The following is a 12,191-nucleotide window of genomic DNA, read 5'->3' as shown; positions in this document are numbered from 1 at the left end:
TACTGGCCACTGTGCACTTAACAGAGGATCATTATGCAGATAACTGGTTGAACATGCTGTGGTCCATGTTGTGGAAGGCCCACTCAGCGAATCAGAGGTGAGGTAAGTCTTCATTGTGGCCAGTGATTGGGCGAGCAGGCATTCCAAGCCATTTTCTGAAAAAACAGAAAACATATCATCTTTTTTTTTTCTTTTTCAGACCATAAGCTAAGTCCTCTGTGCAAAAGTGGAGGCTGTATTCAAGGGCTAAAAAAGTTACAGAACACAATAAAAGCCAGCTGTGAGGAATTTCTTCTTATGGGGGTGCGATACCAGCATTTAGACCCCCCATCCCCAAATATTGACTACATCAGTATCAGATTGGACCTTACTGACACCCGGAGCAAAGCTTTGTACAAGGTACGATTACTTTTAGAATGTTTCATAGATTCTTGACATCTCATGAAAATAATCTGATTATTCTGTGTATAGCATTACAAATTTTTCATGGGCCAACCAGATGCGTAGCTAGGGTGGGGCTGGTGAGGCATTTTCCCCAAGTGCTGGGTGCCAGTTAAAGTGCAGCGCCAATATGACACTTTGGCTTGGCCAGGGTATTGAGATAGAGAGTGAGGGCTTTGGCTTTGCCAGGCTTGTGCCATATGGTCAAAAAGAAGAGCCAACATTAATTTCTAGCTTCTAGCTGAAATTGTTATTTTTTATAATCTTGTGAGAACACGTGAAAGGTATTTGTCATATTTTTAAGTGGCAGAGATGTCCAGTATTCACTGTATTATTTCCAAACCCATGGAAAAAAAAATAAGTTACCTTAGACCTGCCAGAGTCAATTAGGTTCCCTTTTTAAGTATTCAAAAGCAATGCATATCTGGTCTTACTTATCCGTGCACATAGAGGACATCAACAAGGATCAGTAGTTCATCTAAAAAGAGTCCTCGTAGGCTCTGGTGTAGGAATCTATTGGCTCTATTGTAGTTGGGCCCTTGAGTCATATCAGATGGTCCTCTAGTTGGGTTAGTAAGAGCCTAAAGGCTCTTTTACACTGCTAGATATAGCAGACGATTGCCGGGAAGGAAGTGATCGTTCGAACAGCAGAGGCTGTTTAGATGGCACTATCTGCTGGCAGCAAATGATTATTTCGGTGACCACATAAACGATCTTATTACCCGATGAACGAGTGTTTTGTCCGTTCATTGGGTAATCGGTAGCACCTTTACGCCAGCAGATAATCGCTAATGAGCGTTCCTACAAACGCTTGTTAGCGATTATTTCACCTATGCTTGGCCAGTATAAAAGGGCTTTAACTCAGATGAAGGAAAATATATAATTGGGAACAGGGTTGCCAACCTCCTCTTCAGTTAAAAATCACAAACAACATTTTCACATGACATTTTCACAGATAAATCATGTTCTTTTTTGCATACAGCAACATAAAAATGTGAAATGTTACATTTAAGTAAATGAACAAATATTGGCTGAGGATACTAAGTCAACATGTAACTGATGTATTGTCACGGTCCCTCCTGTGAGAGAGGTGAGAAGATCGGATAGACTTGATGCACGTGAGGCTATCTGACAGGTCTCTCTGTTTTCCTCTATGTATGTTGTTTGGCAGATCTCACCTCTCCGCAGGTGCCGCTCATTATCAGTGATGAGGCTCTATTTAGATCCGCCTCACACTGCTGACCATGTGGTTGATAGTTTCTGCTTGGAGTTGCTAGTGCTGGTTTGTCTTGGATCTCCTGCTTCTCCATACATCTCTAAGCTAAGTACTTGTTGCCTTCACTGTTTCTTATCTGGTGTGTGTTGTTTCTAGGCCTCAGGGAGACGCAGGTTCCTTAATTCTGGAAGGAACCAGCTGTCTCATCCCCTGCTACCTATCCTAGGCTCGTCAGTTTTAGCAGGGCTTTAGGTATTTGGTGTATGAGTATTTCCACCATCAGGATCTGCTCATACTGGCAGGAGTTAGGAAAAGGCCTAGGGATTACTAGGAGGTCACCATCCCTCTTCCTTTGCTTTTGAGGCCTAGATTGTTGTCTGTTTGTTGTGGTGTGTATTTGGTGTTTTCCCTTCCCCGTAACCTGTGACATTATCAACCGCCGAAACCGTTATCCTTTGTTTTATCAGTGCAGCTATGGATACTGTTTCTGCACTGGTCGATCGTATGCAGGGGCTGTCTTTGGAAGGTGGCTGTTTCAGAAACCACAGGTGGTGGGTTACGGCAGCGGGAAACAGGCCTGCCCTGAACTGAAGGTTGCTTTCCCGGATAGGTTTTCCGGGGGAAGTGACAACTTTGCTTGGTTCAGGGAATCGTGCTAATTATATTTCAGACTGCGTCCTAGCTCTTCTGGGGACGAGAGCCAGAGAGTGGGGATTATTACCAGGGGCGGACATACAGCCTGTGCAGCTAGTTCAGCTGCACAGGGGCCCAGCAAGGGAGGGGGCCCATCCCAGTGCCAGCAGAAGCATTTATTTTTTATCTTATCACATTTTTCATTCCCTACCTCTGACAACAGGGTAACCTGGGCACTTTGGTGTGGAGGTCGGGAAGGGGTGGAGTTTTTTTGGGGGGTCTGATTAGCACTTACTGTGAATCTGCTGCAGGTTTGTGTCTACACTCCATAGCTGAAGAACCTTCGATGAGATCATAGTCATGTGATCTTATCAGCAGTGGAAGTGGAGGTAGGACCTGTGATGAGGTCACTGTCATGTCACCAGTGCAGAAAGAGGCAGCGCTCAGCAGTGGAGACCTGTGATGCCATGGAATGAATGTAAGTGTCAGATAAATGCTGGGAGATGTGGTTCTCCCTATTATACCTCCTCCCTGCTGAGTGGGAGGGAAATATGTTATTTAACTGGGACTGTATGTTAGAGGGGCTGAAGGGAGGGGAGCGGTGTCAGTTACATAGGACTGTATGTTATAGAAGACTAAGAAAGATATGTTTTTTACATGGGACTGTAAGTTATAGAAGATTGGAGGGAGATGACTGGTGTTATTTACATGTGACTGGATATTTTAGAAGACTGGAGGCTAAGGAGTGATGTTATTTATATGGGACTATGTTTGGAGGGGGGTGAAGGAGGGGATTTAAGTTATTTACATGGGACTGTATGTTATAGAAAACTGTAAGGAAGAGAAGTTATTTACATGGGACTGGAGAGAGCGGACTGGTGTTATTTACATGGGACTGCATGTTATACAAGACTGAAGGGAAAGGAGTGAAGTTATTTACATGGGACTGCGTGGTATAGAAGAATGGAGGGAGGAGACGGGCATTATAATTTATGGGGGCACTGCAGAGATGATTATAACTCCGGGGAGTGCGGCAGGAGGTATTATAATTACAGGGGGCACTGCAGGGAACATTATAAATACTGTGGGCAGTGGTGGAGGGCATTACTACTACTGAGGGCTCTATAGAAGTGCCTTATAGATTATAAGAGGTGCCCTATAGGGAAGCCTTATTAGTACTGAGGGCACTGTAGGGAGCCTTATTACCACTGGGGATACTATTTGGGGGTGGCTTCTGCCTGGCAGTGAGCCCGGTGATGTCACTGGCACTAATGGACATGCTTTAGCGCTACCTTAGCCTGTAAAATGGCAAGGGCAGCGCTAAAGCTACCCTTCAGTGCCAGTCTGTGTTGGGCTTATGTTCATATATGCCTGCATTATTGAGGGGAAAAAAAGAATATTTGAATATATGCAAATGATCCTCTAGGAGCAACAGGGGCGTTACCATTACACCTAGAAGCTCTGCTGTCTCTACTTTGACAGGGCCCGGCAGTGAAAATGTCATCCCACCGGGCCATGTTAAAGTGCAGAGAGTGCAGCAGTTACAGAGAGAGCGGAGCCTCTAGGTGTAATGGTAACGCCCCCGTTTGTATATAATAAAACATCACTTTTCTCAGCAATGCAGGCACTTAAGAACATGGAACCAACACAGATGCCTTCAGCTGCCGAGCGCACAGGTAACAGGTCAGTCCTTTAATTGTCCAAGTGTATGATGGAGTCCTGAGGGATAGCTGATAGCATTTTACCATCAGCTATGGACTTCATTGGGGGGAGAAAGCTGGCACTAAAGTGCCTAGGGCAGCATCAAATCTAAATATGGACCTGGCTCCCCAGCAGTAGCAGGATGTAGTGTCACACATCACACTGCTGGTCTGTGTAGGAGGAGGAGCGGTGCGGCCGGGAATCTGCTGTGCTCCTCCTCCTACACAGACCAGCAGAGCAATGTGTGACACTACATCCTGCTACTGCTGTGGAGCGCCAGCGGCTGAACTGTGATCATGAAGAACTAGGTGAGTATATTTTATTTAACTTCCTGTGAAGGGGGCACATATCTGACCATTACTTCTGTGAGGGGGCACATATCTGACCATTACTTCTGTGAGAGGGAGGGCACATATCTGGACATAACTACTATGTACTGGCACAAAGGGGGAATAATTACTATGTGGGGGCATTATGGGGACTGGGTGAATATAGTTATGCTTTGGGCAGAGTTAGAGGCGTGACATATTGTAAACATATTCACAAGATGTTTTTTTATTTGCACATATATGTTTATATTTGTATGTGTGATTGGGGGGGGCAGGTACATCCTTTGCACAGAGGCCCTTTGCTTCTTGTGTCTGCCCCTGATTATTTTGTTGCTGAAAGGTGACGCTCAGTCTTGAGCTTTCTCTTTGCCGACTGGTTCACAATCCCTCCGGTCGGTAGATGAATTTTTCAGAGCTCTGGGACTTATTTACGATGACCCAGATCAGGTTTCCCTGGACGAATCTAAGTTGCGTTGCTTTCGGCAGGGAGAGTGTTCAGCTGAGTCCTATTGCTCTGAATTTAGGAGGTGAGCAACTGATACGGAGTGGAATGACCCAGCTCTCCATAGTCAATTTTGTCAAGGACTGTCTGAGAACCTGAAGGACGCCTTGGCATTTCACGCAAATCCAGAGTCATTGGAGACGGCCATGTCTCTGGCGGAGCGTATTGATAGACGCCTGAGGGAGAGATCTTAAGTTCCTCTTGCTCGGGACGTATTATCATACAGGGAAGCGGTCTCTTCTGACTCTCTGGGTAAAGAGACACTCGAGCTCGTGTCCGGTGATGAGCCAATGCAATTGGGTCAGGTCACACCTGGACCAGGTGATAAAAACTTTAGGTTTAAGAAAAGACTTTGCTTTTTCTGTGGTCAAGGAGGACATTTTGTTAATGTATGTCCTTATGTTAAACATCAAGGTGAAAAAGGAAAAAAAAAGTCCTAATGTGTCTAGTCGTCTTCTCACTCTTGGTAGTTGAGAATGCACTTTTTTCTTTTACTGGTAGTACCCGATTTCTCCTGCCTGCCAAGGTGGCGCTAGATTCCAAAACTGTGGACATGGAAGTATTTATTGACAGTGGGGCAGGGGTTATCTTAGTGGATGGCCAGTTTGTCCGTATGCATGGTTTGACAACAAGTGCATTAGACTAAAATATTTCTGTTTTTGCGAGTGATTCCGCCCCTCTCTCAGGTCTTAGGGCTCTTTCACACCTGCGTTCTTGTCTTCCGGCATAGAGTTCCGTCGTCGGGGCTCTATGCCGGAAGAATCCTGATCAGTTTTATCCTAATGCATTCTGAATGGAGAGAAATCCGTTCAGGATGCATCAGGATGTCTTCAGTTCCGGAACGGAACGTTTTTTGGCCGGAGAAAATACCGCAGCATGCTGCGCTTTTTGCTCCGGCCAAAAATCCTGAAGACTTGCCGCAAGGCTGGATCCGGAATTAATGCCCATTGAAAGGCATTAATCCGGATCCGGCCTTAAGCTAAATGTCGTTTCGGCGCATTGCCGGACCCGACATTTAGCTTTTTCTGAATGGTTACCATGGCTGCCGGAACGCTAAAGTCCTGGCAGCCATGGTAAAATGTAGCGGGGAGCGGGGGAGCAGCATACTTACCGTCCGTGCGGCTCCCGGGGCGCTCCAGAGTGACGTCACGGCGCCCCAAGCGCATGGATCACGTGATCGCATGGATCACGTCATCCATGCGCATGGGGCGCTCTGACGTCATTCTGGAGCGCCCCGGGAGCCGCACGGACTGTAAGTATACCGCTCCCCCGCTCCCCGCTCCTACTATGGCAACCAGGACTTTAATAGCGTCCTGGCTGCCATAGTAACACTGAACGCAATTTGAAGACGGCTCCGTCTTCAAATGCTTTGAGTACACTTGCGTTTTTCCGGATCCGGCGTGTAATTCCGGCAAGTGTGAAAGAGGCCTTAGCTGGCCAGCTACATGGGGAATGTCCTCAACAATTTGGATTGCATGAATTTAATATGGGTTGACAATTAAAAATGATTGATAAATAATTTGTAAGTCAGTTAGGCTCCTTTCAGATGTGACGTTCCAGTCTATGTGTATGGACTAGGCAGCACACAGACCACATTGTAACCTATGGAGTTATTCATAAACTGTGGGTCTGTATAAAAGACTGTACAGCAGGGGTACACGACCTACGGCCCGGGGGCCACATGCGGCCCTCGATATCATTCTATGCAGCCCCCAACCATCTGGAGACAGACATGTATGTCTTTCTTATGGCTGCTCACATGCATTTTTCATATAGTCTCCCATTAGACGGGAAGCCTGGAGGTGTAACCAGACATTTATAGTATATACTGTATGTACATAATGCCATAAATACAGTATTTCAGTTGGTAATATCCCTTTAACTTTTATTTTCGGCCCTTGGTATTCCTTCAATCTGACTGTGAGGCCCCAAACAGAAAAAGTTGTGCACCCCTGCTCTAGGACATGTCTTATCCTGAGCTGAGTCTTACATTCAGTATAGCCTATGCCATGGTATAGTGCAAGATTTCCTCCGACTGCATGCATAGCTGCCAGAGTTTAGACGAACCAAAATGCAGACAATAAAAGCATGCCGTTATCTTAAAAAATCCTGATTAGAATATCTACAGTTCAAAGTGACTTTTTCTGATGATTTGGTGCTTTAAATAATATTTTTTTAAATAAAAAAAATTACTTTTTTTCATAAAACATTTTTTCATTGAATAAAAGTAATAAAAAGAAAAATATATATTTTAACACACACTAGAATGTAGTTAACAGGTTAGCAAAGGAGATTCCAATATTATTTTTTTTAAATGCCAGAGAGTAGGGGGCTGTATGAAATTAGGAACAAAAAGTCACTTACCTTTTTAAATTTCCCACCAGCCCCGTGGTACCCATCCAGTCCCTGCGGGGTCAGCAGCAGTCATGTACTGTTCATATAACAATGACTGGCCTTAGCTGGCTACATCAATGGAAAAAAAAAATCATGGAATGTTAAAAAAAGAATTGGTTGTAAAAAAAGAATCGACTCATTCTTAATGCCTATGTCACGGGGTAGCGTCACGGGTATAAAGATAGAGCGGAGGTGCACCCCCTGAGCTGCCACCCTGTCCCCTGTCCCTGCCTACTTGCACCACCCGCCCTAGGTGACAAGGCGCAACTGGGTGACAGTCCCTGACCTGAGTAAGTGCAAGCAGAGAGATGGAGACAGCAGGGAAGCGGACAGCCAATGAGAGGTAGCACTCGAGCGGACAGAGAGGTGGAACAAGCAAGGTACAACCAAAAACGGAAGGGCGAGGCGGGTCAACTAGCCGGGGTCAGTCCAGGAGGTCACGTCAGTACGAGGGAAGAGGCACAGACAAAATCCAAAAGCAAGCCGAGGTCAAAATCCGAGAGGTAGCGTCAAGGTTCAGGGAGCAGGCAGAAGAGGTGTCAGGATGCAGATCAAGGGTCAAATCCAAAGGTAATCCAAATAACAATAATAATACACAGCCTAAGGGACCAAAATCACAGGCAACCTGTATCCAGCAGGTTGCCTGTATTTATAGTGGGGAGTGAGGGTCATGTGACCGACAGACAGGCAAGTCGAGCACCGAGTGATCAGCTCGGCGCTCAAGGCAGACCTAGGAGCAGGGAGCCTCCCAGCTAGCAAAGCCGCCCTGGGAACGAGGCCGAACACAGATCCTCGCTCCCGAAGCTAAGCAGCAGGTCTGCGGATGCTGGGAGACCGAGTGCGCTTTCGGCTCCCCGTTACAGCCTACATGTGTATTTTTAAAGGCTATATACACCTTTGGGGGCAATTTTTGTTTGATTACATTTTCATTTGGCCTTTATTAAAAATATTGCCCCCCCAATAGCCTTTAAGGTTGTGACCTAATTCAGGCCTTAAATTGTATTCCCATTCCAGACTTTTATGGCATATCCACAGGATATACCATTAAAGTCTAATAGATGCCGGTTCCATTTCTGGGACTCTCAAAAACAGGGCCCCAGTTGCCAGCTGCAGTGTATGGAATAGTGGGCTCGCATTCATGGCTCTCTCCATTCTCTCCCATGAGAGTTCCAATGACAGCAAAGTCTTTATTTCTGTCTTTATGTTTTTATTGTTCTTTTTTTTTTTTACTATTCATTTTTTTTTACTTCTCTATTTCAATATATCCTCTATTATAACCTCCCACAATGTGGACGGATTGGTGTAGAGTAGAGTCACTTGAGGAGTGGGCCAGAAACAAGTAAGATGAAGAGAGCAGGACAGTGTTGTCATCAGTGGTGTAACTAGAAATGACTGGGTCTCACAGCCCATTTTTGAACAGGGCCCCCCAGAAACTTCTTTGCAACCTCCTGTGCTCCTCCTCCTGTGCGACCCACACTCTTCGCTCGCTCATACCAGGTCCGGCAGCTGCCCCATTTGTTTTCTATATGTACAGTATATACTGTATGTAATGTCACGGTGTATACTGTCACTATATATACTGTCATTGTATAATACTGTTGAGGGGGTCATGACACTAAAATCTTATAGTACTCCTCCTGGGTGGGCCCCTTCTGAGTTTGGGCCCCAAATCAGCCACTTGCCTTGCTTCCCCTATAGCTACACCCCTCGTTATCATTATCATGCGTCACTTCTAGAATGCTGACCCCGAGGAGAATGGCATTCTAATTCTGGAACTTAGTTGGGATTTAGCAGATTGACTGAGCTGTGATGTGCAGTAAGCAAACATCCACACTGCAGGGAGAAAAAGTCAATGAACCCTTGAATGTAATAAGCTGTAGATTCCCCTTTAGAAGCAATGATCTCCTCCAAATGTTTCTATGTGATGTTAAATACTTTTGTGTGACAAAGGTATTATAGGAGTATTGCCTTTACTGGTTAACCATAAAAATTATATGAACTAGTTTTCAGAACACAGAGGTCCCTTCACCAGTCAAGTTTACAACCTAGGTATTTAGCAATGCTTTTGCAGCCTTTTCCAGCTTCATGTATCTCTATATTACATATTCTCAGGTCTTCTGAAAGTTGTTTGTATCGGGGCATGGTTCTCAATAATTTTATTGAGAAGAACAGATTTGTCAGTAAACAGACATTGTGCGCCTTAATTTAATGGGCAAAGCAGCCGTGAAATCTGCACTTCCAGTCTCCCATCCTTAAAGGGCCTCTGTCAGCATATTTGTACCTATGACACTGGCTGACCTGTTACATGTGCACTTGGCAGCTGAAGGCATCTGTGATGGTTCCATGTTCATATGTGCCCATGTTGCTGAGAAAAATGAAGTTCTTATATATTCAAATGAGCCGCTAGGAGCAACTGGGGCATTGCCGTTACTCCTAGAAACTCAGCTCTCTCTGCAACTGCTGCGTCCTCTGCACTTTTTATTGATAGGACCAGGCAGGCATAATTACGTTTACACTGCCTGATTTTGTCAATCAAAGTGGAGAGGGCGTGGCAGTTACAGAAAGAGTTGACGTTCTAGTAGTAAAAGTAATGCACCATTGCTCTTAGAGGTTAATTTGCATGAGGTTGCCATGATTGTCATAGGCTATATTATATGATTGCCATTGGATTTGTGACATCTATCTATTTCAGTATTTATACCATCACATTTTGTACTTTGAGTAATCTGTCTATGAAGATGAGTCTGATCATCTGTCATGTACAAAATATACAAGTTCACTCCTGATGAACCAAGAGTACAAAGTAGGAGAAATGTGTTGAGAAAAGAAATTTTGGAAATAAAAGATGTCTAAATACTAGTCCTGTAGTGGTATTTTGAGTGTAGCATTTTGTGTATGTACTGCTTTGCTTTGGTTGGAACAAGTAAGCATTTCTAATCATTGTTCTTACCTTAAAGGGGTTCTACAGTTTGTTTTAACTGATGATCTATCCTCTGGAAAGATCATCAGCTTCTGATCAGCAGGTGTCCGACACCCGGGACCCCCGCCAATCAGCTGTTTGAGAAGGCAGCGGCGCTCCAGCAACGCCGCAGCCTTCTCACTGTTTACCACAGGCCCAGTGACGTCACGACTAGTATCAACTTACGTGAGCGCAGCTAAGCTCTGTTCCCTTGAATGGAGCTTAGCCCCCCCAAGGCCAGTTGATACAAGTCGTGACGTCACTGGCCCTGCGGTAAACAGTGAGAAGGCCGCGGCGCTGCTGGAGTGCCGCTGCCTTCTCAAACGGCTGATTGGCGGGGGTCCCGGGTGTCGGACACCTGCTGATCAGAAGCTGATGATCTATCCGGAGGATAGATCATCAGTTAAAACAAACTGTAGAACCCATTTAATATACAGTAACCATATGTGATTGATTGAATGTCTTGTTATACCTGAGGCTTCAGTTTTCCTGTATTATTGAACCATAGAATTCTAAAGCCATCTACCCTAGCCTGGTCTTTTATTTCTATCTCCATTAATACATCTAAGATAATTGACCTATAGGGGTTACTAAGGATATATAGGTGAGCTGGGTTGTCCTTATCAGGCTGCCAGATATATATATTTTAAATCGCACTAATTAAAGTTATAATTCAGTATAAAATAGAGTCTAGGACCTTTCTGTAACTTAGTGTCTTTGAGACTGTCACATTTCTTGACTAACTGATACTGTCATATGTGTATTATGCCTGTCAGTTTACACTGACAGGCAGCCTAATAGTCTTCTATTTATATAGCAGACCTGGCAGTTCTTATTAGGTTTCCACTTGCAGATGGGTCTCTCTCTGTAAAACTGCTTATGTGCTGTGGTCACTACTGACAGTAAAATCCAACAGGTTAAGCATCAGAGATGTAAGTTATCTCCAATCCCACCCATTACAGTAGACACATGCTGCTGACGGGGCTGTGCCCACTGCCCACACCATCCCTGCTCCATTAAAGTACAGTGTGTTGCAACTTTCTCACTGCTTTACTATTATAGCATGGTGTGGGTAGGTTTAACATGTTTATTATCAATCATGTGTTTTATGATCTCATGCAGAGGAGAAAAACCAAATATATACCTCTAGTAATTTAAAATGGGAGGTTTAAATGGGTTATCTGTCCTAGAAAGTGACAGCCCCAAAAAGTTCATAATCCCTATGTACCTAAGTAAAAAAAAAACAAAAAAAACCACTCATCTGTCAGTGGTTCTGCCATGACCACAGCAGTACCCCTGCAGGACTTTGTCCCATGACCACTGTTGCCAATCATTGGCCTCAACAGTCACAGGTGCTTGAACAACAAGTCACTGCTAGTAATGTCCTAATCATGTGCTGTTCAAACACGTGAGCTCTGAGGCAAGTGATTAACCACAATAAAATCTTATAATTTAATGACACATCTTTTTGGATATTTAAATCATTAGCGTTTTACCATTTATGACATAACTGAATATCTTTTTCAGTCTGAACATGCATGGATTCCCATTCACATTCGAGATGCTTTACCCAATCAGATCCCCAAAGCAGCCTTCATGTCAATGTTTATTTTAGAAGTGGACCAGTTCATCCTCACTCCCTTCACCACTGCAGCACTTGATGCAGAGGACAGCGAAACAAGCAAACCCCTGCTAGTCTTCAACATCACAGTCCCTCCTCATAAAGGATTCATTACTCATCTTAGTGATCATACCAAGCCTATTACATCCTTCACATGGAAAGATCTCAATGACATGCTCATTGCATATCAACCACCAAACAGCAGTCATGTTGAAAGAAGAAACATAGAGGTAACAAACTTGCAACTTACTGTTAACTGGACATATAATGTTTACTGCTTTTTAAAAAAAATCTTTTGCATAAAAATAATTTATTTGCTTTATAGTTCACTATTTACTATGAGACATTAATGTTAAGAAATATTAAACTAAAATTTTATTATCTGACCTGTTAGA

The 12,191-nt window shown here is 44.2% G+C and overlaps 1 protein-coding gene across 1 annotated transcript in view; it reads left to right on the top strand.

The window, feature by feature from the left end:
* FREM1 (FRAS1 related extracellular matrix 1) overlaps nt 1–12,191 on the top strand; it is a 244,676-nt gene that overhangs the window by 88,353 nt on the left and 144,132 nt on the right. The window contains 2 exon segments of the mRNA XM_040417167.1: nt 200–399; nt 11,703–12,026. Coding sequence (XP_040273101.1) covers nt 200–399; nt 11,703–12,026 — 524 coding nt within the window.

The sequence above is a fragment of the Bufo bufo genome, chromosome 2 (genome assembly GCF_905171765.1).
Source record: "Bufo bufo chromosome 2, aBufBuf1.1, whole genome shotgun sequence".
Lineage (NCBI taxonomy): Eukaryota > Metazoa > Chordata > Amphibia > Anura > Bufonidae > Bufo > Bufo bufo.
Note: the sequence above shows the minus strand (reverse complement) of the source record. Positions and strands in the feature narration are given on the sequence as shown.